The 25,639-nt window shown below is 36.6% G+C and overlaps 1 protein-coding gene across 7 annotated transcripts in view; it reads left to right on the forward strand.

Annotated features, from left to right (window-relative positions):
- SBF2 (SET binding factor 2) overlaps positions 1 to 25,639 on the forward strand; it is a 251,703-nt gene that overhangs the window by 83,754 nt on the left and 142,310 nt on the right. For 6 of the 7 annotated variants that reach the window (XM_084521588.1, XM_084521591.1, XM_084521593.1 and 3 more), the window contains exon 3: positions 18,435 to 18,572. In XM_084521588.1, the coding sequence (XP_084377714.1) occupies positions 18,435 to 18,572 (138 nt within the window). Of the gene's footprint in view, positions 1 to 3,335; positions 3,413 to 18,434; positions 18,573 to 25,639 lie in introns of those variants that run through there. The other variant, XM_084521592.1, reaches the window with a different exon arrangement.

The raw sequence follows: 25,639 nt of genomic DNA on the forward strand, positions 1-25,639 counted from the left end.
GCATTAATACTGTTAGCATCCTCTGTTCAGCTTATCTCATTTCTTGTGACAGATGATATGCACAGCTTTTCCACACACCCTTGCTTTTCTGAAGTTCCTTTTGGTCACTTGAGGTGACACAATTACAGGTGAACTAAAAAAAAAAAAAATCTAAATTTTGCTGTGCGGCAAAGAATGTTGAGGTCGTCTTGATATTCCATCTGAATTTTCTCACATCTGTGAAGTGGTTCTAGGAAGCTCGTAAACAAGTGGCTGCAGTCAGTTCAGGGAGATCAGTGATTTTCTGCTCCCAGCTTTTCTTTTGAAGTATGGGAAGCGCTAGCACCATTTATACTCTGCTTTCTGGCATTTGGGATAGAGTTTCCAAGCTGGTGCGGAAATGTTGGAAATGTTGGATTTGTAATAATTGTTTAGCTTTGGACAGCTTTTTGGTGTGCTGAAAGACACGATGTATGCTGTTGAGCATTGGATTATCTCCTTAAACATATTTTGAACATGTTTGAAGGCTGGGGTGTTGGGAGGGAGGTTCTGAAATGATTTTAGAAAAGTGTAAGGCATTAGAGCAAGTGAAAAAATTCTTGTTGCATTTAAATATGATAGATCAATGACACTTTGCATGCAAAATTGATTAGTGAAAGTGCTAGATAAGATGAAAATATTATGGTGCAGCTTTTCTCTTTATGTACATCTTAAAGATGTTACTTGAAGATTTGTAACTTTTTCAATACTAAGACTATTGGTATTGAATCATAGGCCATTGTTAAATCTGCATTTAGGCATGTAATTATTGTACAAATGTTAGCACGTCATGTGTTTTGTAGAAATAAAAAGGCATGATCCAGGCTTTCTTTTTGTAGCATTTATTTTCCCTCTAGTAACTCATGCTGCAGAATATTGAGTTGCAAGCTACCATTTATAGATGGACATTTATTTACTTAAGGCAAGTATAACTCGCATGGGTATAATTTCATAAGTAATTTTTCTTCTCAGCTTTAGAGTTTGTACTTCATGAAGGACAAAACCTAAGAATATCAGTCAATATAAAGATTTCCAACCTTTTTGTTTCATTGCTAATTTAAATCTTTTGAAAATGAACGTAGTTATTTGTGTGATTTACTATTCTTTTACTATATTATAAGCAGGACATGGCTCCTGACTTTTCTTCTGTGCTTTTTACTTTATCCCTGCAAGCGGAGCTTAATTTGGCTGTGTGAGCTGTATTCGCAGGTGTTCTGAAGTCACTGGAGACAAAAAGAAAAAACAGAGTAGAATGTCAGTTTTGGGGAGCAAGTGGACCTCAAGATTACTAAAGTATAAAGAATAACGCTAGTTTTAATTGTAAATACTAGCTAATGCTGGTAAATGTTACCGTAGCTGGGAGTTTACATGAAATGATTTAGAAATGTATCCATTTTGGTTTAGAGAAAAACGCTCTATTTTCTCATGCCTATTGCAAAGCATGATCTGCTGGCATTACTCTGGTAGCTTTGAATATACCTTCAAGACTCTGCTGCATTCTGTGTCAGGAGAAATTCTTTGCTAATTTTTTTCTAATTTTTTTTTTTTTTAGCCACTGACTAAATCAGTAAAGTATGAAGTCAACCAAAATTAAAGATATTAATGAAGATGCTGATTTACTGCATCCGATAATATTAAGCAAGTGTTCTTAAAAATATACAAGTCTTTATGTTTTTAGTTATGTACAAATGCACCTTACTAAACACACAGTCACCAGAGAAGAGGAAGAATGCCCGGATTGTTCAAATCCCGTCATATCGTTCCAGAAATTGTGCTCACTGTTCTTACGGTTAGAGGGTGCGGTCAGTGCTTCAGGCAAGAGGCCAACAAGTGAGATGCTGTTGCTGTGCCAGTTTCATGAAGATGGGTTTGTGGAAGTGGACAGCGTTAGTCACTTTGGTTCTATCAATTTAAGACGGTACGTCATTTTGTTATTGAAGGTGCCTATAGGAAAACCATAATCTAAATCTGTAAAGCTGACTTAATGTAGTACTTACCTTCTTCCTTATTGCCATGATTTCACCTTTAGAAAAAAAGATCACGAAATATGTTGCTTCTGAGACAAGGCCTGAGATGTTCTTCCTGCAGGCCACCAATTTCATTTTTACAGGATGTGTCAATTCTTCCTAGGAATTGTTCATCTCTGAGACTGTTGGGGATAGGATACTTGGCACATGCAAGTCAAAATTCACAATGGTAGAGGGAAAAGGAGCTGATACTCTTGGGAATGAGTCATAGCTACAGTATTGCTGTCTCGTTGTGGCTTTGGGGAAGTATTTTTTGGAATGGACAAGTTTTTGATGAGCCATAAAACCGAGCTCTGCCCACTCTGAGTATTGATCTCTTCATGCAAACGTAGGAGTGTTAGCCACTGTTTTCCGTAAGGCTGTGTCTTGAGTGATGACATCCTGCCTGTGTTCCTCCAGCAGCTTCCCTCTGATGAAGTGCAATGCGTCTAGCTTTAAAATTGTTTTTTATTTTCTCTGAATGGGGGGGGAAAAAATCAATTTCAAAAAGAGAGTGTTATGTTTCATGAGTGGGACACTGCCAAATTATTTATGTGAGTAAAGTGAGCATTGTTGAATGTTAGGTGGAGTTGGACTGCAGGAGGCAGTGAAACAGAGAAAGTTCCCTAGCTGTACAAGTGGCTAAAAAAGAAACTGCAGGGCTCTTCCACTATGAAGTTTGGATTAATGTAGAAGATCTTTGTAGTCACAAATGAAATTGTTTGCTGCAACTGTTAGCAACTACAGTGGCAAACAGAGGTTTGAAGGTAACATGAGGAATGAGAAAAGAACTGGCAGGTAGCACACATCTTATACCTCGCTACAAATGGCAGCTTGACTTTAAGATTACTTGTTTCCCTGTTCGGGAGAATTGGCTTAAGTATATGCTGATTTAGAATTAAAGGCTGATGCAAAAATTAAAGGATGCCCAGAAGTCTTAATTTAACCAAAACTTGTCATAGAAAGACATCTCAGAGATGAGAAGGCTTAAGGCACGCTTGAAGTTTTTCCAGTGTGCATTGATTGTATACTGAACTATTGAAGAAAATGAATACCAGCATAGAAAAAGTATGTTACCTCTTAAGTGTTTGGAGAAATAAAACATTGAAGAGAAGTAGTGGGGGGTGGGATAGAATCTGTGAGGCCGTGTAAGGAAACTGTAAATTTTTAGTTTAACATACTGGAAGCCTTGTCATCAGTGTTTAAGAGAGAACCCAAGAAAGGGTTCTGCAAAGGATCTGATGTAGTTGCAGCAAGGAAAAACGATTGTTCAGCAGCCCTTTTTTTTTTTTTTTTTTTTTTTTAATCAGGTAGAATTATAGACTAAAGTTCTTCAGTACAGGGATCAAAGGATGTGGCATCTCAAACCATGTACTTACCAATGGAATGTAAGTGAAAGATATTTACTAGAGGTCATACGGGAAATGTTGTAAGATAAAGCAAGATTTTGGAACCAGAGGTAAGTGAAGAATGGGTCAAAAAGCTGCATGTCACTGGGTGACCGAAGAGTAGGTGGTAAATTATGACAGAAAATTACATTTTCCTGGATTCTGGTGGGAAGGCCAACTGAAACAGACTCTGTGGATAATGATTCAAATTTTGGTCTGCCACTCAGTCTGTCAACATGTTTATACATCCAGTTCTTACTCTGAAATGCTGATAAATCATTGTATATTGTTAATATCTTTGGCTTAACAATAATTAAATAAATGATGTCTTTTTTTTTTGTTGATGTTTTCCCTCTCCCCCTACTCTGGTTGTTATAGTTCTGTTACTGAACCATAAAATGTCTGAAACAGTGAGCTGAGGGCACAAAGATGTCAATTCTCTTACAGGCAGTATGTAGTTTGACGGCTTGGTCGTTACATCTGGACATTTGATGGCAATTTCTGTGACCTGGAGGTAGTGTTTTGCTTGTGGTTTGCAAACAGAGAACACAAGTCAATGAGCTTTCTCATAACCTATAGTTTCAGATAACACTGTCTAGATCCTGGCAGAACTATTCTTTTCATTCCCTCTGCTTAATTTTGACCCGGGTGTTGTGGTATGTTCTCCATTCCCATATCCGCTGCTCATCTGCTTAAGTCACTTGTTTATTTTCTTTACTTTTTTTTTTTTAATGTGGACAATTGGAGGAATGTTTTTAATATTTGTGAGTTATTCCATTGTAATACAAACACATTTTTTAGTTCATAGTTATGAGAAGTCTAGAAGAGAGTTCAGACTTCTGATGGTTTAGTAGACAGTGATATTGCATGGAGCAGGTTACAAGCATTTTCACTAGGCTTTCGTGTCAACCTATCTATATTTGTTCTAGTGGGTCTCTTTCCATATTTGTGGGTGCACTGAAAGTTGAACCCATCTATAAAAATCACTGGATAGTAACGATTAATTTGATGAACTTGTCTAGTTTGCTTTTTAGAAATTATTCTCCAGGTTCAGAACTTGGTATTTTCCATTGTCAAACTTGTGAAGTTTTTTATATATGGATGTAGGGTAACTCTTTGATTTAAGTTGATGGGATCCAGGTTAATTATATATAAAAGCATAAGTCAACATAAAATTATAGCTAGTAGCAGCTAGTTGGCATTGTCAGTGTGTGTACATTATAGGTCTTTGTTATTTCAGACTGGACAATCTCTGAAAATATGAGCTTCAGTCCTTCAAACCAGCAGTACCAGCAGGAGTTGTTTTTACAATAATAATAAGAGGAGCTGTTTCTTTTTTCATCAATTTATTTCCTAGCCTTAGGCAAAACTTTGCAAAAGATGAAATTAATTTGGACACTTAATTTTTAGGCTTACAGTCATATACTGAAGATTTGAGTTAAATTAAAAAGAAATTAGAGCATAGTTCTCTCTTTATGTAGAGAGGGTTTTGTTGTTCTGGGTGAAATGTAGTTTACGAAATAGAGTACAGTAATTTTCTGACTACTTACAGGAATTTGTAGGCCTGCATGTAACACTTTGCCTGTATACAATCGGTGTTTTCAAATTGGTAATGTTAAAGTATTTAAGAAAATGTGCATTATTTTGAAAATATATCTATAGGGTGTGGGGTGCAGAACATTATTTATTGAAAAATAGAGTCTCTATCCATTGGTCTCTGTTCTCTATTTAGGTACAAATAAAATCTGTGTGTAATTGAAAAATCATTAAGGTACTCTATTGTGAACTTACTTGTGTTGGCCAAAATCATTTAGGTAATATCTCATGTCTGTTATGCTTTTTCTTAAGAAAAAATACTTTTTTTTTTTTTGCAAATTCCATGATGTTCTGCTGTGTTTTTAAAGGGTTCTCCACTCCCCAAATACTCAGAAAAATTGCTTTACTTTTGTGCTGTTGTAGATTGAGTTTAGAACAGAATTGTTAGCTTTTCAAATGTCGTGGGTCAACACATGTTTCCTGGTATGCAACTGTTGAAAGGTTTTTTTGCTTTTTTTTTTTTTTCCAGTTCATTTTTTTAATGTAACCCATACACACATTGTCAGAGCTCATATACTATTCTTCTAATGTTTGTCCAGTACTGCGTAGTCATTTTCAAATTTTCACATAATTTGTTTGGAGTTTACAGCAAATATTTTTCATATTTTTTTTAGTATGATCTGTTTTGTATTTTGAAGACTTCAGAATCTAGGAAACACTGATGCATCAGGAGACATTGCATGCAGCAGACTTTCTGCTCATCTTGTATCATTACTCCTGAGACAAAATGATGAATGAGCTGATACACATGTAGGCAGCTTTGCAGTCCTTGCTGCTCAGACAAGACCGTCACGTCTGAGATGTTGACATCTCCAGCACATGACATAGTCGTCATCTTACCAATACAGATTTTGTCTTGCAGTAGCATTTTACAAACTTCATGATATATTGAATTTTAGTTTTAGTGTGAGCATATGGTAAAGCTGTGTTCTTCCTTCCCTGTGGAAATGGTACCTGTCATCTGTTGTCTAGAGCAGCAGTTTCACACTTTTGTGGGCTTGTAGGTGTCAATGCTGAGCTACTCACACAATTTGGACCTTGTACATGTATTTCAGTCTTCTTTCAAGCTTGACTCTAGCAGCTGTAGTTTCCTTGGCTGTGTAATATTATTATATTAAATGAGGGATAAAACAACAACAAAAAAGCCTACTTCAATATTTCACCAGCACACTGTACAATCTATTAATAGTGGTTAAAAAATCCCCAAGTTTTCAGGTGATTTTCATGGTGCTTGTATCATGAAAGAATAAGTAGTCATTCTTTCAAAAGAACATGCTGTCCTTTTGGAAAGCTGTATTGCACAAGTGATGTCCAAGTCAAAAGTCTGTTGTTGTGTCGTTTCTTTTTTTTTTTTTTCTTCCACTTTTTATTTTTCATGCAGATGGCTTTCTCTTGGGTATAATTTGGAATAAAATTCAGTACTGTTAAGTGATTTGGCTCTTTCTTTTATTCAAAGTATGTAAGACATTACAGATGCCTTGAAATATTTCTATTTCCTCTGTATACTTATGGGACAATAGAAGGGAACCCCCCACGGTTGACTAGTGTTTCTATTTTTATATATAGGAGTAGCATGAACATCTGATTAGTTTTGAAGCAGAAACATGTTATTCGTTTAACATTTTCAAGAAGAATGTTGTTAACATTTTATTTTCCATGTACCAATTTTTACAATTCAATAGCTGCTTCTATTATGTAGCAATTCTTTGATAATATTTTGCTATCAAGTTTATTGTAATAATTACATATATTGCCCGTCTCTTGTGTGCCGTTTACATGAAAAATATGTGTTTTCTATTTCAACTCCCTGTATTTTATGAGGTGATCTATAATTGATGATGTTCAACAATGGTCAGTTTGAAAGAAATTATAAGGGCAGCCTAGTTGCATTTGGATACAAGCAGCTAGAGTTACCCTGCCAGTAACTAAATAAGAGGAGGCCTTTTCTGGGTGTGCAGTCACCGCAGAGAATGCTTGCATGCAATTGAGATGTGCAAGTGTATTTATACAGGGTATTTTTCTGCACTTGTTAGCTGTCTTGGGACACAGAGGGAAATGTGTGCTCTTTTTCAATCAGTAAAGTAAGCAACTTACATATTTCAGTTGTCTTAACTTTGCATTGTTTTAATTGATTAGCAATCACTGGCATTTTCAAGCAGTGAAGTATTTTACAATTATTGAGTCTGCCAATTATTTTCTATTAAATTATCAAGCCGTGATATAATTACCTAATGCCTATCAACCCACATGAAAATTATTTATGCCTCTGTATTCGATCCTATTCAGTACAAGAACCAAATTTTACTTGAAATGTTATAGCATTTTATATTGTATGTTGCTCATAAACAACAACTAAACTTAAAAAAAAAAAAAAAATTAGTTTCTTTTTTAATCTTTTTCTCCCAACTTTCTGGCTTCAAAGAGAAGCAACTTGTAATGCATCAGTTGATTTAGTCTGACCAGAGTCTATTAATTAGCACCACTGATACGTGATACGATGTCCAGCAATTCCAGTTGCATCAGAGAGGTTCTGTTCTGTACAAACTGATGGCGTTTTGAGGTGAAGATAAGACTAGAGCATCTCCTGAGCTTAAGTGAATTGATTACACTGATGATACCAACATATGCTATACACTGCAAAGGAAACAAACAAAAGAAATCCGTGAATCCCTGTCAGTTTGATTTGGTAGAAAATTTCTTCTCAGCCCTTGGTTTGGCACATGACACTTAGTCTTGTAAGCAAGACAGGTCAGCCAGAATTCTCTGCAGCACCTGCCAGCCCCATGACGGGCTGGATCTCTGCTGTTGGCTCTCTTGCAAAAACTTGGATGTCTGATTAGGTACTTTGGTGGAAGTTTTGTCTAAATCTCTCTGCATGAATGGCTGAAGCTCTGAAGTATGAAATTTGATTATAATATCATAGTGTAAAGCTTCAAGTATTATGAGCACTTTTGAGCCCTAAAAGGGAAAGAGGTGAGATATACATATATAGGTTTCCTATACATACATGAAGGTTAGAGGAACCTCCGCTACAGTATGGGATGACTTGCTCTGACACACAGGTGTTGAATGACGTCTTGCAAACGCTAATTCCAGGAGCATCTTTCAGAATTACATATATATATCTCTCTCTATATATAGATATATATGTTTATGAGTTAAGGACTTGGACTTCAACTGTGGTGAGCCCACTGCTTACCTCAATAACTTGTTTCAGTTTTCATCCCCTTCTTAGAGAGTGACATCTTATTTTGAGGTTTGAATTTTTATGATGATGACTTCTAGATCTTGTAATACACTGGATCTGGGAATGCTTTTATCTGCAGTCCACTTACTAGTAAACACCTTATTTGTGTATCTTATAAACATCTAACATCTCACTATAAAGTGTTTTTCAACTCTCTTAGAAAAGAAAAAAAAAAAAAAAAAGAAAAAGCTGAGATTTCTTTGAGATTTGTAATCAAAATCTTTTGAGATTTCAGCAGAGAGTTGACAGATTTTGGAATCTCTTATTGTGAAACTCACAATATTATATTTGTTTTCCAGCTCTAGTTTTATATTTTTGTCTTAGTTAGAAAACTTTCTTCTGCATTCTCTATACCACATTCTCAAGTGATTTTTGTAGCAATTCTGGGACTTCCCGGTAATGATACATGGGAAGGAATGAGGATTTTTTAGCTGGGAGGAGGTTTGGGAATTAGATAATTCTGTCATGAGGTGGTGCCTTCTACAACTGTCCTCAGTCCTCTGAGTTATAGTTTAAATGTGTGTGTGTTGGTTGCGGGGGGGCGGGGGCAGAATGGGAAGCATTAACTGCAGTTTCATTTGATTAAAATGCCTGGTTTTAAAGGGCCTTTTTTGTTGTTGTTGTTTTTACTTCACACGTTTCCCATTGAATTAATAATATTTTATTCTCATAATGTCATACTAATAATTTTTTGAGTTACTGGTGATCTTTACCAGTAAACTTTCTAAATGACTGTTGATCTGGTTACAAATATACTAAGCAGTGGTAGACCAAGCACTGCTCTCTGAAAAGCCCCAGTAGAGGTAGCTTCATCGAGGTGTGTGTGTGCTAACGGTTCTCTTTTCCAAATTGTCAGAAAGGTAGTCTTTTAATCCATAGAATGTAATTGTAGTAATTTCTTCTAAAAAAAGTTTAATCATCACATAGCACCAAATAACTATCTTTAAAATAAATATGTCCTGCCGTTGTGGTTGCGTTTATTAGTCAGATTGTAATTCTATTACTCCACCCTCCCTACCCCACCAAAAAACGGCTTAATGGCATAAAAATGTTTTAATGGCACCCCCCCCACTACTTAAATATACCAGTTATCATTCTGTTTCTGACTTTGATTTTTGTCTCCAATACAGCTTCAAACTACCTTTTTGTTGATTTATGTGATCTCGCTGTTGTGCTGAACTAGTCCATAAATTCCTGTGGACATTCTTGTGACCCTTTTAAAGCATAGAAGTAATGTATGTGGCCTGTAGTTCCCTGGTATTTCCCGCTTCTGGAAAACTTGGGGAATATTAACTAATATTAGTGGTAAAGAGCTTCTCAGCGCTTTCGATTTACATGCAAGATTCTTGAGCTAGTCTGTTTGAAAATGTTGAATTTTATCAGAGTTTCTCACATTCTTTCTCTTTTTTTAATTCCGGTAACATCTTATGAAATAAGATGCTCCCATTTTACAGACCTACAATTTTAAATAGTACTCCTGATGCTCTATTTTACTCCGCTTATGATGGAGAAAGGAGAACGTACAAGTTGCGGTTTTCTGGAGATTGCACGGAACTCAAACCCAAGATGTCTTTCAGAGATGGAGTACAAAGGAGAAATGCTGAACTGGAGAAAAAGCGGGCACCAGGATTAGATAGGAACTGAGAAGTACAAACTTTCTCATTGCCAATCCTCTCTGAAGTATCAGTTTGGCAGATTTTGGAATCTGTTATTGTCTTGTTTACAAACTGCTAAATCATGCAAACCTACCTAGAGGAAATGCAGATTATTTCTCAGAACTGCTGTGCTGCTGCCAAGCCATTAATTAGTGCACATGACAGCATTTGCACTGGCACCAAGTCTTGTTGTTTACACTAGAGCTTTTGCTAGACCAGCTCTCGTACGGGTACTTTTCGTGCCACATGCACAAGAAGTCATGTCTGTAATGTAGTCAGGCAGCAGCACTCACTGGTAGTAACACAGCACTTGGCTTCGGGGGAACAGAGGACAAGTGTGGCCCTGTGCTGATTCCCTTTTTCCACACAGGAAGCTGGAACTCCATGGAAAGCACCAGACTTTTCAGCTCTCTTTTCATGCTGCTGCAGATGGTGATATATTTTAATTTAATCTCAGGGAGCGTGCTGACAGGAAGTGCATTTGATCTTTCTTCATTAACACTATGGGAATGTAAAATTCGGTAGGAGCAGCCAGTGCACAGAATTCATTGTTTTAATGTGATACATTCATCTTGCAATCCAGTAAACTTTTTTTGGGTATTTATTTCAGGTCTAGTTGAGGCTTTCACTCGCATGAGAAGTTGTTTCTTTGTGAGATTTTTAGCCACGTTTTCCTGTTTATGTACTTTCCCTTCTGTTTCTTTGTGGAAACTCACACATGCAAAAGGGGAAATTGATTGTGACCCTAAGTGGGGAACAGTAACATGAGGCATGTAAGAAGAATTGTTAAATTCCAAAATGAACAGACCAAAAGAACGAAGAAAAATATATCTCCTTTCTCGTAAGTTCCTTCAGTTCTTTTGAACTTAAGTCCCCTTGGCTGCACGAAGGTTTTGGTGTGGTGAACCTTTATGTCTGTCCCCTCAGTTTGCAGGTGAAACCAAACAGAGTGAGAGGTGTTAGGCGGTGGCTGGTGGTGGAGATCAACATGAGCGTGTGCATGGCAAGGTGCTGAGCTAAAGGCTACACCCCTGGATGCACTCTCATTTCAGGTCTTCTACTTCTTACATGGCTAGAGGTGCTTATGCTGGGCTAGTTGTCTGCCAGACCATGTAAACTCCATTGGGCTTTCCAAAATACCCTCTTCACACTAGCTGTCCCACACTCCTTGTGTTGGATTCCTCTGTAGTAATTGCAAGAGTTCAGTGGGCAGACTGACTTTCTGGTGCTGGCATTGGAGGGATGTGTTCGCTCTGGTCTATGCTAGCAGAAGGCTGCTTGGTGTGAGCGTCATCCACATGCCAGATCTTGGAGGCACTGTGTTTAGCAGTATGTGTATGTGAAAATAAAAGAGTAGGAGAAGGGAAGGCAGATGAATTTGCTCTTTGATGACCAGAACAATTGGAAGTGTTCTAATGTTCAGAAAAATTAGAACAATTTACTGGGACAGATGGCACTGCAATTTTGCTGGCATTATTTCTAGAGGGTAGACCAGAAGACTTGGCTCCTGTTTAAGGAAACTGATTAAATTTCAGTCTGTGGATGGGAAGAATCAAACAATACAAGAATAAGAAGTAAGCTGAGTCCTGCAGAGGTTGAGTATGACGTACCCCAAAACCTGGAATGGTTTGTTTTACAAGCATATGTTTTAGTCTAATTTCTACTGTCTATATTAAGACCGAATTCTGACTTCTTGATTTGTTTGCATATTTGAAGACTTCCTGTTCTGCGTTTTGTCATCTGGAGGCTGTTGGCATCTCCTTCAAATCTCTAAGCCTATTTTGCTGTAGCTGGCACAGGCCTTCTCACTGCTAGGCCTCTGTCAACTTGGATCAATGTTGTTTTTAGTATACAGGGCGTTACCACCTGGTTATACACGCATGCACTCATGTATGCACCTTCTCTTGGAGTGTCGAGTCCTAGAACCCTTTGCTGGCAGGTTTATTCTAATTCTCAGAATTTATGCTCATATAAATACTTCTCTATATGCCAGTTGTAATTGTTGAATGATGCATGGTAATTACCCTGCTGTACTTTTTTTTTTCCCAAAACATTTGATCAATGCAATAATTATACATGATGTGTATCTTTTGAAAAACACTATCTAGAAAATCATTTGGGAAGTCATTAGAGACTTGAAAAAGTTTATGGTTGCTGTTGCATCACAGTGCTGCTGCTGTCAAAAGGGTGAAGGAGGGAAGGCAGAGGAGAGAGGGAGAGAAGAAGGTGCATTAGGCAAGGCTAATGTTTCATGGTTGACTGATAAATACTATAAAATTCTCATGTACATTTCTAAATTGAAGCTGGTTTTCCAGGCTCCTATTCTTCAGGTGACTAGGAATCTCCTCAAGTATATAGACAGCACTCTGTAATAACAGGGGGAAGAAAAACCACCAACCAATTTTATTGTCGTGGAAAAGTGTCCCAATGCATTTTAGAAACTGCTTCTGAGCACTGGTAGTTCCAGGCTTTTACCTGGAAATAATTCTGAGTAACTTTAAGTGCATTAGTTTCATTTTAGACTACGCTAAAGATAGATAAGTGGTTTGTTAGAGACAAGATGTTGAAAGGCAGGAAGATGTTACAAAATTTTATGTATATTTTGTGTTCTGTTTATGTTCAGAGATATCCCCAGAGTTTCAAGCATTTCCTCAGATTTACGGCTTCATAACATTGCTTTTTTATTATGCCAGTGAGCATTGTAATTGTTTTGTTTTGTTTTAAGTAGAGGTATGTATCTGAAAAAGAAAATTTCCCTGTGCCAAAATTCCGTACATAAGTGAATGGTGAAATGGTGAAATATTCAGCAGCTGGTGCTAGGTCATGCAAGTCCAGATGGAACAAAATTCCTTCACATAATGTCCAGAACATGGTCCCTTATTTTCAGGGAGTCTTGTAGAAAAGTTGACGACGGTTTGTGTTAAAAACAAAACACAGTTATTTGAGAAGTAAAAGAAATTCTATTGACTCTGCTTCTGTAGGCTGAAGCATTATGTCCAGAGTGATCCAAGAGAGAATCAACAGTTGGTGAAGGAGTTAAAATGAGAAGGAAGGTGAATATCTGTCAGATGTTTTAAATCCCAAAGGGATCTCAATTGTTTATTACTTTATGTGCATTCAGATAGCTTTTGATGTTATTTAGCAAGAAACAAGTGCACAAAGATGTTTTGAGGAAATACAGTGTGAGAATATATTTTAAAAATGTTTAATTATATATCTGCAGTGGTCTGTAATGGTGTTTCATGCACATAGTCATCTGTTCTCTTCAAGCTCATCCAAAAAAATGCTTTCAAAAGATGACTTGCAAGGAATGTATCATGTGGTAACCTTTCTGAACAAGGTTTTTCCCCATTCTGTTCTGGTAATGCCATTAGAAGTAGTGGATTTCTGATGGAAAGCTTAATGAATTGTTGATACAGAAAACAATGTTAAGTGCAGACAGACCAGCATTCTAGGCTGTAGCTAAATAGACCCAACTGGAACATTGGTCTGGGTTTTTGTTTGGGACTCTGCTTATCCTCAGGGTACGAGCCCGGGGTAAATGGCACAGTTCTAACATGCAGTTCAGCAAATGAGTAATTTCTGCTCAGCAGGTACGGAAGTTATATAATGCACTTCAGCTGTAATAAGGATACAAATCACTAAAAGTTTTCTATGACACTTGTACACCAGATACATACTGTTCAGTATAGTGATAGCATCAAGTCTTCACTTCCATAGCATCCGGTAAGACTCCTTCCTACGTCCTAATTCCTCCAGTGCTAGAATAGAGGTTGCGACTATTGCCTTCAATTTTTCAACAGACTTTAGAAAGCTGATATGTATATCGAAGGTATGTGCTGATAAATGCAATGATTTATCTTCACAGAGAAGGACAAGTTAAGGAGTAGTACAACTATGGCTCTAGGTAGGAAAGAAGAACAAACTTATCAACCAAGGAAAGAAAAAGTTTTTGGCTTATAGAAATTAGAAGGAATAAATGTCACTTTTAAGTGAGCGCTAATCACATCTAGACCTTAGAGGGAAGCCTTGTGGTGATGACATATACACTTTTTAAAGGTGGCAAACCCAGCTACAGTATTTCAAAATGTTATGTATGATTATTAAACCCGTCTAATTTCTTATTTCTTGTTTGGTCTGAAAGTATTTTGTGGGAGTAACTAAGAGAAAGTGCTTTGCTTCACTGAACACCTGCAGTTTCAGGCAATGTTTGAAATGTCATTTCAACACGTTGACTGGAAGAACCCTGTTCCATGTTCTTCAGCCCAAATTCTGGATATTTGTGCCAGATTTTAGAAGGCAATCACTTGTAATCTGGAGTGGATTTGAAGCACTCACCACCCTTAGAGGCTATAAATAGTGAGTTGGACAATCTGATTCTTTCTAATTTTCAGTGTCTTTGATAGAAGCTGTGTTCTGGTTCCAAGAATTCTGGCAAATAAGTGAAACAGTATGGGAGTGCATTCATTTTTAAACTCTTTCTTTTCTTGTTTACTGAAGAAGCACATGACCTTTGAATTATGTTCACAGTGGTGCTTTTGTCTGTTTTGGTATAACGTCTGGTTGGTAAGGAAACATTTTCCTGTTCTTAGTAGCCAGACTCTAATGGCAAGCCTACTGGATAGTAGCTTGTATTTATACTAATTCGGAAAGTTCTTCTCAGTGTTATTTGCATTTCAAATATTACACTAATATTTATTACCTGATTTTAAGGAAACTGAGACTCATTCATTGTTTAATTTCTTGGAGGAGCCAGTTGTCTTTATTCTCAATCTCTATATTTATAAATTCCTTCCAGTTTATTTAAAAACAGATTCTCTGTATAGCCAGTGGGTGTACTCTGCTTCAGCTGTTTTCCTTAACAGTCACTAATGAGTGAAATCTAGAAAGCATTATACACAAGATCATTTTAAGACTGGGAAGGATTTTCACTGACATGAGTAGGGCTTGGACATGCGCAGAAGTTGAGAGAGGGCTATTGAGAGCTTCCTGCCCAGCTCAGCAGTCACTTGGCACACTTAGAAAAGTTTTCACTTTGCATTTCCAAGTTTACAGGGCAGGTGCTGGTATAAATGTTATATGGTAGACCTGCCAATAAAGTTTCATTACAACAAAGAGAAATATCATTTAAGTACACTTTATTTTTAAAAACATTAAAAATAGACCTACTGATACTTAAAAGTTTGAAATGAGTAGATTCTGCGTATACTGTGCAAAAATCAGCTATGCATAAGCTGTGCATCCCACTGTGTGATGGGGAATTGTCCTGAAAGCCAATGGGCAGTGGGCACCAGCAGAGCCTGTGGAGGCAAGCAAGGAGCTCCTGTCAGAGCTGGTAGGCTTGGCAGGTCTATTTATTTATTACCAGAATGTTACTGTATTTGTTGCATTTGGGCTTGTAGTCATTGAACAAATGGCTATTCGGTGGTGTTGTGTCTTTCTGTCTTCTCTGAGCTATAGATTCCAGGCTTCATTTACCAAATATCTCCTGACCTTTGCAATACATACAGATCTCTAATGATTTAATTTTGAAACTTTTTGATGATCCTTTCATCATAATGTCTGTATATATCTACCATATTATGTTATCTTTATAGCAGTCCTGCAAGATTAATGGTGGTATTTTCTTATTTTTAACTGATGTGGGATGAAAAACAAAAGGAGATTAGGTCAGTATTATCAAACTCGGGGACTAATACTGGATGCTTAGCTTGGAATGACTAGGATGTCTTTTCACAGAGTACTTTTTGATGTTCACAGCAGTCATTCTCAGTGGCAGGGAGGAGTGCTTAGCACTTCTAAGTATACAGACTCAGAAGCGTTAAGCTGAGTATCTACGACATGAAGAACATAACATGAGAAACTTTTGGTTTTGAAGATTTTCCCAGGACCATAAAACCAACTGTATATCAAAGGCAGAGTTTTAACTGCTTTTCACCTAAGAGTGCCTAAGTTTTATTGTAGGGGATCTAAAGATGAATGTGTAGTAAATGCTTGCGTACAACTTATTCCTCACAATCTTTCAGCTTTTAGCGGATGTCCAGGGGAATGAATAAATTGATAGAAACATGAGATCTCAACCTTTCTTTCTGGTTCTTTTGCTGTCTTTATTGTTCAACAATTCTAGAAATTTCATGTATTTATTTATTTTTATAATTCCCAATCCAGACATGGGCTGTTGCCTTCATGCCTTGTAAATTTTAAGTTTATGATTTTGTTAATAGAAACGTACTGTGAGTTTTCTGTGTATGTGACTTCAAGTATTCAGTAAAAGAAGCAATGAATACAAAATTCCATAAAGGCTGTTTGAAGAATCTTCAGCAAACTGACTTCTCAATTTCAACCTTCCACTCTTCCATTTCTGGAACAAGTTATCAATCAATGATGTATTTCAGGCATTGAAAGGAAGAAAAACAAAACACTTTTCCCTTTGCTTTTGAGCTGTATTTCTTTTTACTCATGCTTCTTGTGTACCTCTGTTCTGAGGTTAGAATTCCTACCAGTGGTTAGGGTGACTTACACAGCAACAAGCTCTCGTAAACTTGGAGGAATAAATGCGGAAGAGACTTAAGCTTATTTGATGTGTGTGATAGGTATTGCACATATTTCATCTGCTTGTTGGTGCAAGAGTAACGTCTTTTAAGAAAATATGATATACTTGAAGAATTACAGCATCTTCGAGGCAAGATTTTTTTTTGTCCATGAGACATATGAAGTCATGAACTTTGAACATATTTTTCACAGGGATGGCAAAACGTATCCCTGTTATGAGATGAAATCTTACAAAATTTTGAATGTTCACAATTAAGTTTATAGAGATAATTAATAAGTAGTTGAGAAATATTGCTCTATAAATAAGCATTTGTTGGAGTAAGTATTGAGTGATTTTAAGTAGGTGTAAATGGAATATCTAATTTTGACTAGATAAACTAATGAGGAAAGCTGTTTTTAACAGCTAAGAGTGAATGTTAAGGACAAATACATCACCTGTGGCTACCAGAAAGCTTGTCACCTGAATGCTAGTGGAAACTTTAATGGTAAGGAGACAGAAGTAACTGGGCAGTTACACAGTCTTGTATTCTTTTTAAACTTCTGCTATTAGCTCCTAATGGAAACAGGATACTGGACTTTTCTTTGTTGCAGGGTGGAAGAGAAAAGGTTTGGATACAGCTAGTACTTGCACAGGAAAGGATTACACTGTAGTTGTGACACTGCATGCAAAACTCAATCATATCTAAAAGCAGCATTCAATGTTTGTATTCTGTGATTGCCTTGACTATCTCTTATTGTATATACCGTGGTGGTTTTACCGTGCTGGGCAGTTAAACCCTACAACCGCTCTCTCACTCCCCCTCTTTTAGATGAGGAGGGGGAGAAGTAAAGCAAAGAACAACTCACGGGTTGAGATAAGGATAATTTAATTAAAGGGAAATAATAATAATAATTAAAGAAAGATTATTATGAACTAAACAATATAACTAAAGGGAAATAAAAAGGGAAAGGGGAAAAGAGAAAAAAAAATAAAAAAAAAAGGGAGGAAAACAAACAAATAAAACAAATGAAGGCTATGTGGAAGTGCAGAGGAAAGAAATTACTCTCTACTGCTCACAAACGAGCGATGATTGACCACGTCCTTGAAACAGGGCCTCAATGCATGTAGCTGGTGTTCGGGAGGAGGACCGACATTTTCCCAACAAGAGCCCACCCCTCCCCTCTTCTTCCTGTTTCCACCTTTTATTGCTGAGTGTGACACCACATGGTATGGAATATCCCTTTGATTGGTTTAGGTCAGCTGCCCTAGTGATGTTTCTCTCCTCACTTTTTTGCCCACCCCCTAGGAGGGTTAGAGAAAGGCCCAATGCTGTGCCACTGCTGCTCAGCAGTAGACACAACACTGGTGTGATAACACTGCTGTTCCAGCTACAAGTGCAGAGCACAGCACTGTATGGGCTGCTGCCGGGAAAATTAACATTCCAGCCAGACCCAGTACATATACATGTGCAAAAATGTGTGTACAACTCGTACTGTATATCAGTAGTTTTGTACTTCCAAAGATAATTTTAGTTGAGCTTCTGGGTTTCTAATGAATCTGTAGGTTGCAGCTCCTAGTTTTAGGAGTCCTGAAATAGACGGAGAAATTAAAAATGTAAGTGGAGACATTCCAAGACACAATGATTTTTAGCTTTGAATTCTAACCTGTTATCCAAATGAAACCTGCATTATCTGTCAGTTTATTCCTGTTGTTGCCTGTTAAGTCCTTGCAAAGATTATCCTGAATACTGAATTCAAAGGGAACTATCTTTAGTGTGTACAGTTTATTACATCTCCCTGACTAATCGTAAGATGTGTTGGGTTTTTCCCATTTTCTTCAGATTTTGCAATCCTGTATATATTTCAATGAAATTTTCTAAACTTCTTGTTTCAGACAGTATTTTATCTTGTTTAAAACAATTTCTCATATTTCTTAGTACAACAGATATTATTGCTTAACTCTCTCTCTCTCTTTTTTTTTTTGTTTCTTCAGTTTTGTCAACCTGGAGGATGGCAGCTTTCAAAAGAGAGAAAACAGCCAACGTTCTTTGTGGTGGTTTTGACTGATATAGACTCAGAGAGACACTACTGTTCCTGCTTAACTTTCTATGAAGCAGAGATTAATCTGCAGGTAAAATCTTCAAAACAAGTTATAAAAATGCAGAAAAAGGTGTCTAGAAATAGAAGATTAATAAATTTAGAAAGTATATTTCTCTTCTTGGTAAGAATGTATTGTTCTGTCATATATAAACGTGTGTATTTTTCTTCCAAGGTAAACTTGATGTGCTTGTTTGTGTTTTTGTTGTTGTTTTTATCTGCTTAAACAAACAAACAAACACCTTAATAAAATTGAGAATGAGACTCGTTGAAAATCCCAGGTTGGAAGGGACCTCAGAAGTCATCTGGTCCATCTTAAATGCTGAAAGCAGGGCCTAGGCAAGATAGTCTAACACCTTGTCTAGCCAAACTTTAAAGGTCTCAAGTGTTAGAGAATCCACCACATCCTTGAGGAGGTTTTTCCAATATTCCAATGATTGATTGCTCTCACAGTAAAAAAAAAAATATTAAAAAAAAAATCCTCCTCTTATGTCCAATTAGAATCTTCCCTGGTATAAATTGTACCCATTGCCCCATGTTTTCAACAAAAGGCTTTTCTTTTCTCCACCATATGCTTTTTTATTTTTTGCTACCATTTGTTTTGATTTTGTTAATAGGACAGTCAACAAAATGTTCCTTTCATTTACTTCCGTGTTTAACATAGCAGGAATCATTCTCATTTGCTTTAAGATAAAGGTTTATTAACTTCTGCTCCCTCTGCTGGACATCTCTATCAGACTAGCACAGGATAAATGTGTGCACGTATGCTGTAATGTTACATACATATTTCTGGAAGCGCATTTATTGGCAAGGCTGGTGTGGGTGTAAATAGCAAGACTGTAAAACTGATAGAGTGATTCTTCAGCTTTTAGGTAGGTCAGATTTTGGGTGTCAGCTACTTGGCAATGTTTGTTTTAAACATGCATTTAATTAATTTTGGGCAACCTCAGTCTTTCAAAAATAGACATTTTGTTTCCCATTTGATGTAAAGTACTTCACAGAATCTATGCTATGACTTAATACTTGGAATCTTTAGTTGCTAGAACCTAGGGAAAACCTAATCCAGTCTGTAATTGTGGACTGTTATGTTTTTGAAATATTTTCTTTCCAACATGAAAAATCAAAAATAAGTAAAGTCTTGGCATTACGAATATTAAAAAAATTAGTTAAAATTACCTAAGGGGCTAAGTAAAATTGTTGTCTATTTTAGTGAAGAACCGTAACACCATTAATTATTTGAAGAACATGCTTTTAGTGATCCAAATGTATTCTGTTCAATACTGGTGTTGAAATCCTTCTCTGCCTTGTAGAATAATAAATAGATGTGGAGTAGCAATAATATTGTGCTTTTTCTAGGCACAATTGGAAGCCAGAAAATAATAATTGTTCTTATTTCATTAACGCTACAGTTTAAATGGCTATTTTTGTACATTATTGGAAGGAGCTAAAAGCAGAAATGCAACTGAAGAGTAGATATATTTTAGTGTAGATTAGCTGACATCTTCCTATTGATATCTGTCATCTCTCCTTTACTTAATAAGTAAAGAGTGAAACATTCTACAGTAATTCTTTCCCAGCTGATAAAAATTTACAATGGTTGACTCTTCTTGCACTCTATGTATTTCATAACATATACTAAATTTAGCAAACTTGTTATTTATCCTGTGGTTTCTAGCAGCTGCTTTTGATTCATGATCCACATCTTCCAAGTAATGCTCATCACAAAACATCCAGTATTAACTAAAAGGTTATTTTCTTATATTGCCTAAGTAGTAAAAAAAAAAAAAATAATAATAATAAAATAAAATAAATTTGAGAGCAGCAGGATGTTGGTTCTCATAATGCCATTCCTGGCTGTGTTGTAAAGAATGCATATTTTTCAGATGAACTTGCTGTGGTGAAATTTATTCTATGACTGTTTTGTTTATAGCCAAACTTCCTGTTTCTTTCTAAAACCCAAAGAGAATAATTGAACGTGCCCTGTTACATGGTCATTAGACAAGAATTCAGCACATGTACAATCTGTAATGAAACATAAGCTTATGAAGCATTGGGCTGCAAAAGTGATGTTGATTTAACCATTCACTTGCACACCTTATTAAACAAACAATCCAGGAAACAGTGTCCGTGAATTACAATGAAATCTGGACAGTGCTTTTCACAGTTAAATTCCGTTCAGTTTTTAACCTAATAATATAACAGACTATGACAAAGATTCAGTTTCCAAAAGGAATGGCTCTTTCCTTCCTAGTTAGCCTGCACCAGGTAAATCTTGCACGTATTTAAGATTGGTCAGATTTCAGCCAGTGTAGATATGCTCTTTGACTTGGCAGAATCATCTTCAGAAAACACCAAAACCCCAAGCCTTGGAAGTTTCTGTGGTTAATTAAACTGCAAAGTGAAAGCAAGCTTATTTCTGTGCTTTTGAATGGTAGAGAAGTAGAGAACCTTTTTTGAGCCTCCTGCATAAAAATACAATAATCTTTTTGACACAATTTGTCAAGCTTGGCCAGAGAAGTCTATCACTCTCACTCCAGTTGCTTTCATTACTGCTTCAGCTGTTTGTCACAGGATAGTTAGTATACATATGCCATCTGAAAAGTAAGGAGACTGTACTCACATGGTGTCTCTTAGGTTTACCTATGATAGTCTAGGATACAAGGTTAATGTAGCAATTGTCGAAGCTCTATGCAGGAGCGTACAGGAAAAAGTATTGTCCTTGGTATCTCTGAAAGCCCTAGATTCAGTTAATCTCTTGGCAGTTGCTTGTCATTACAACTTTTCCAGAGATGATAAAAGCACAGGTTCTAATAATCAGCTGATGGCCTCTTTTCAACTTCCCAACCCTGGGCAGAATACAAAGTAGTTGATAGACACCTGTGAATTGTACTTTGCATTGTTGCAATACTGACATTTTGAATCAATGCAGTATTTAGCATTTGTATAGATGTTGGTCCATTGTTTGATCAGCCTTCGCCAAGTCATGACAGCATATCAAAAAGATCAGCGTTACATCTATTCTGATTAATACTCCAAATCTGTACTCATGAAGAAGATAAACATATGATAGTCCATTACATAGGGAATAGAACTCACTTCTTTCCATGAATGCAGGTGATGCAGCTTTCCCATTTAATCCCCTGTGAATTGTTATAAGATGCTAGTCTCATTTAATTGTTCCAATAACAATTGTAAAGTGTATATAAGGATAAGTTCCTCATCTGAAATTAAAACCAAGCATTTGAAAATTTGACCCTAACAGGAATCTAAAATTGGGAACATGACTGACTGATCATTAGACTACGAGGTAGTCTAATAGTCAATCAACAGTGGCAAAGACAGTTTAAAGACTTGTTCAGTTTAATTAAAAGCAGTTTAATATGCAAGATTTCTCTCTCACCTCAAGTTTCTACCAGTATAAACGTAAAGAAATCTGAGATACTGTGCCAGTGTCTCCTTGCTTCCTGCCTTTTTTTTGTCTCCAATTGGTCTAATCCGCCTTCACGTCTGCCTTAAGAGATCCTCTTAAGCATGCTTTAGAGATGCTCAGACAAATAAAGCTGGATGCCATACTGACTTGCATGTATCTACAAGAATTAGGAGGAGGAGGACAATAAGTCAAAAACACCCCCACTGCTTCTTCCCACACCGTGCTTTCAGGTTTTTTTTGCATTACTGTATTTTGATTCTTGTTGTCCACTCTCTTGCTGTAAATTGTCATTAATTTGAAGAAAACCTCATCCTCTAAACCAAAGTGTAGTATATGTTCCTTGTTATTCTTCTGGTGACTGAAGCTGAAAATTGTTAAGAGCCAGAGGTTATTCAGAAGAATCATAAGGTACATCTACAAAATTCACCCATAAAACTCAGTTACTCTGTGTGTAACTTTATTTACTGTCCAAAAAAATTGCACACGTGTAGTTATTTCTAACAGCAATTTCTGGATGTTACCACTTAACACACAAAGACTTGATTAATATATTTGCCTCAGAAGTTACTTCTGTCTACTTCGGTGGTGCTTCCTACAAAATGCAGTCAGAATTTATGCTAACAGCCCTTGGGAAGAGCACCATAGGTGGAATCTTTAAAAACAACAAAAAACAAACAAAACAAACAACAAAAAAAGCACATTGACTTGCATCATTGGGAACTTAATGGTCAAATGGTATATTGCTTTGTGCTTTGGAAAAAAAAATATCCTCACCCTAACCCCACCATCAACAATGATTTACGTTAGCAACTGAGCCTGTGCAAATGCATTTCTTGCATTTCAGAAATTCTGTTCAATGCGATCAGCAAGAAACTTCAAGTGTTAGTTTCTAACAGTCTTACTACAAGGTTTTATCAGTCTTAAGTCTATATATGTTAAAACATTGTGATCACAAGGTTAGGAAGAGTAAATGTATCCCTGACAAATGCAAGTAAGCAGTAATTTATGTCTCCTATTTCCTCTCATTCACGTTCTCTTCTTCTTTCTGCCCCCTTGCAAATACAGGAAAAAGAAATTGTAAAAATCCCAAAGCAGAAAATGGCAGATTAACAACATTCACAAATATTTCCTGAGTCAAAGGAAAATCTGCCAACAAAATGACATCATGCTTCATAAAGTTTTAATTTTTACGCTTGGACTGTAGAGTTGGTGATCCTACTGTGCTAAAGCACATGCTACTTGATGAGTCACTGATGTTTGGTTTTGAGCAGAGAATGCGAACACTCAGTTCAGTTGTATCCTTGTTGAAATGTGAAACCTGATCTTCTTTTGGGTATTATATTAGTGTGTTGTTAAGATGAAGCTTAATAATTTTGTGAACATCCCAAATGTTAAACTTATCCTGAAAGTGCCCTTATTATCAGTGCCTCAAAAGACATTCTGTAGGGGGTGGGGTGGGGGGTAGACCATTTTAAAATAATCAACATCTTTCTAAATCTGTTGAGAAATGGATATTATGGAAACATGCAGAGAGCAAAGCAGTGCCTTCTTCCCTTCCTGTAAAAGGTAAAATTACTGCTAATGTTCTGTATGATAAGAAATTGCCTTGTATTTTGAATATCAAATTATATGTTTAAGGTCTTCTCTATACCAGAATTTAAAGTTAAGGTGATTAAGGTGAGAATGAATGAAGAAAATAATATTTTCATCTTTCTAGCAACTGTGGCAGTAATTTATCCTGTCCTGTTTATGTCCTGTGTGTGTGCTTGTGCATTCACGCACCTTCTTCCCAATTAGATTTCATGTTATTGCAGGGTGCAAAGGCTTATTTTGGGTAAAGGTAGTCGTCATGTCTTTACTCCTGCATGGAGTCTACACAGTAGCCCATGGACTTCTGGCATTTATGTCGCATCTACATGTGCCTTGTATCTTGGAATTCCCACATCTTTTGGCATGTACGTGGGCTAATGACCCACTCAAGAATGTGTTAAGTGGTATACATATCGTAGATGCTACTGGTGTAAATTTTATGTAATGCTGAAAGGTGCAATGGGAACTCCTTATTTTCCTATAGGAGTACTCTGCAGTGTCAACAGTATTTAGGGAGTGAATGAATTGATTGTTACAGGGGCTTGAGGTTACTGTATTTGATAAGTTTACCGTCTGATCTTCACATAATCTTCTATCTTTGGTCGTTTGTTTTTGTAGTTAATGGAGTTGCTATTGTGAATTGGTACAATTTACTATCCTGTTCTGAAAGTATTAAATCAAGATAATGGCTTTTCTTTTGCTAGTATAATTATTCCAGTATGAATGTAGCTACTGTGGTATGATATAATGTGCATAGACAAGCCATGAAGTATATTTCTCACCCATGGTTTTAGTTCAGTAGAGCAGACAGATCAATGCAGATTGGTCTTTTGGAGGCATTCTGCTAAGTTTATTTTAAATTTTGTATGTGTGTTAGAATTTATTGGATGCATGCGTTTGCACAATCTGAAAAATAAATAAAATGAATTGTTGCTGAATGGCTTTTGGCCTTTGATTTTTAATAAACCAGCTATTTGGCTGCAAACAAGGCCAGCAAAGCTTAAACCACGTGCAGAGAAAGGGATCTGTCCCAAATGAGTAATTGGCATGAGATTACTAAAGCTTCAAATAATTTTTCTTAAAATAAGGAATCATGCATGATCTCCACATCTCATTTACTGTGCTATTAGTAGAAAAACAAAGGGCTTGCTGACCTTGACACAATTTCTGTGCAAAATTTTGCAAAGGGCAAACTGTTTGTATAACTATCATGAAGAACTACAGTGAAAGTTTTTGTAATGGCAGATGTTCATTCTCTCTGACTGACTGAATTATTAAAAGTACAACTATAATTTCACTATCTGTTCATATTTCATAGAATCATTGAATCAATAAGTTTGGAAAAGACCTTTAAGATCATCTGTTCCAACCATACCCCTACTACCAGCATTACCCATTAGGGACCATGTCCCTAAGCACCATATCCAACCTTTAATTTCCGTTGAGTTCGAAATTATGCCTGTCAGCTTCCACCCACAAAACTGCAAAGCTATATCAAATGTTTCGTATTTTCTAACTTTTCTATTAATACCTCAGTTTAAATGGGTTTTCCTCACTCTGACATGAAAAGGAACCTAATATTTCTTCTCTGCCCAATGTTAATCAGAACTAAATGCACTGACTTGAATGGCATGTGCATCCTGAGTAGAGATGTACAGTCAGCATGCCTGGGTTGTCCTCCTGATGCCTGAAGATGCCTAATGTCCCTAAAAAAAAAAAAAAAAAAAAAAAAAAATGCAATTTACAGAGGTGGTGCAGATGTGATTCAAAGACCTGGAAGTACCTAGTCATCCAGAACCAACAGAAACAAAGAGCAGATGGACTAGTCTTGGAGAGTTGGATTACAGTTCAGAGTTGCTTTTTCTAGAAGTCTTCAATGTTGGAGATTTGATAAGTAGAAGATTTGGGCATACAAACTCAAGACAGACATGTTGAGGTTCTGAAGATGAAAGTAGAGACAGAAGAGGGGGGATGGTTATGGTTCATGTGTGCTAAAATTCTGCTGAACATTGATTGAACAGTTGTTCATGAGTTCTCAAGCTGGATAAGTCCCTTAAGATCACCTACATACAATAGCTTGA

Source organism: Aythya ferina (assembly GCF_964211825.1).
Source record: "Aythya ferina genome assembly, chromosome: 5".
NCBI lineage: Eukaryota > Metazoa > Chordata > Aves > Anseriformes > Anatidae > Aythya > Aythya ferina.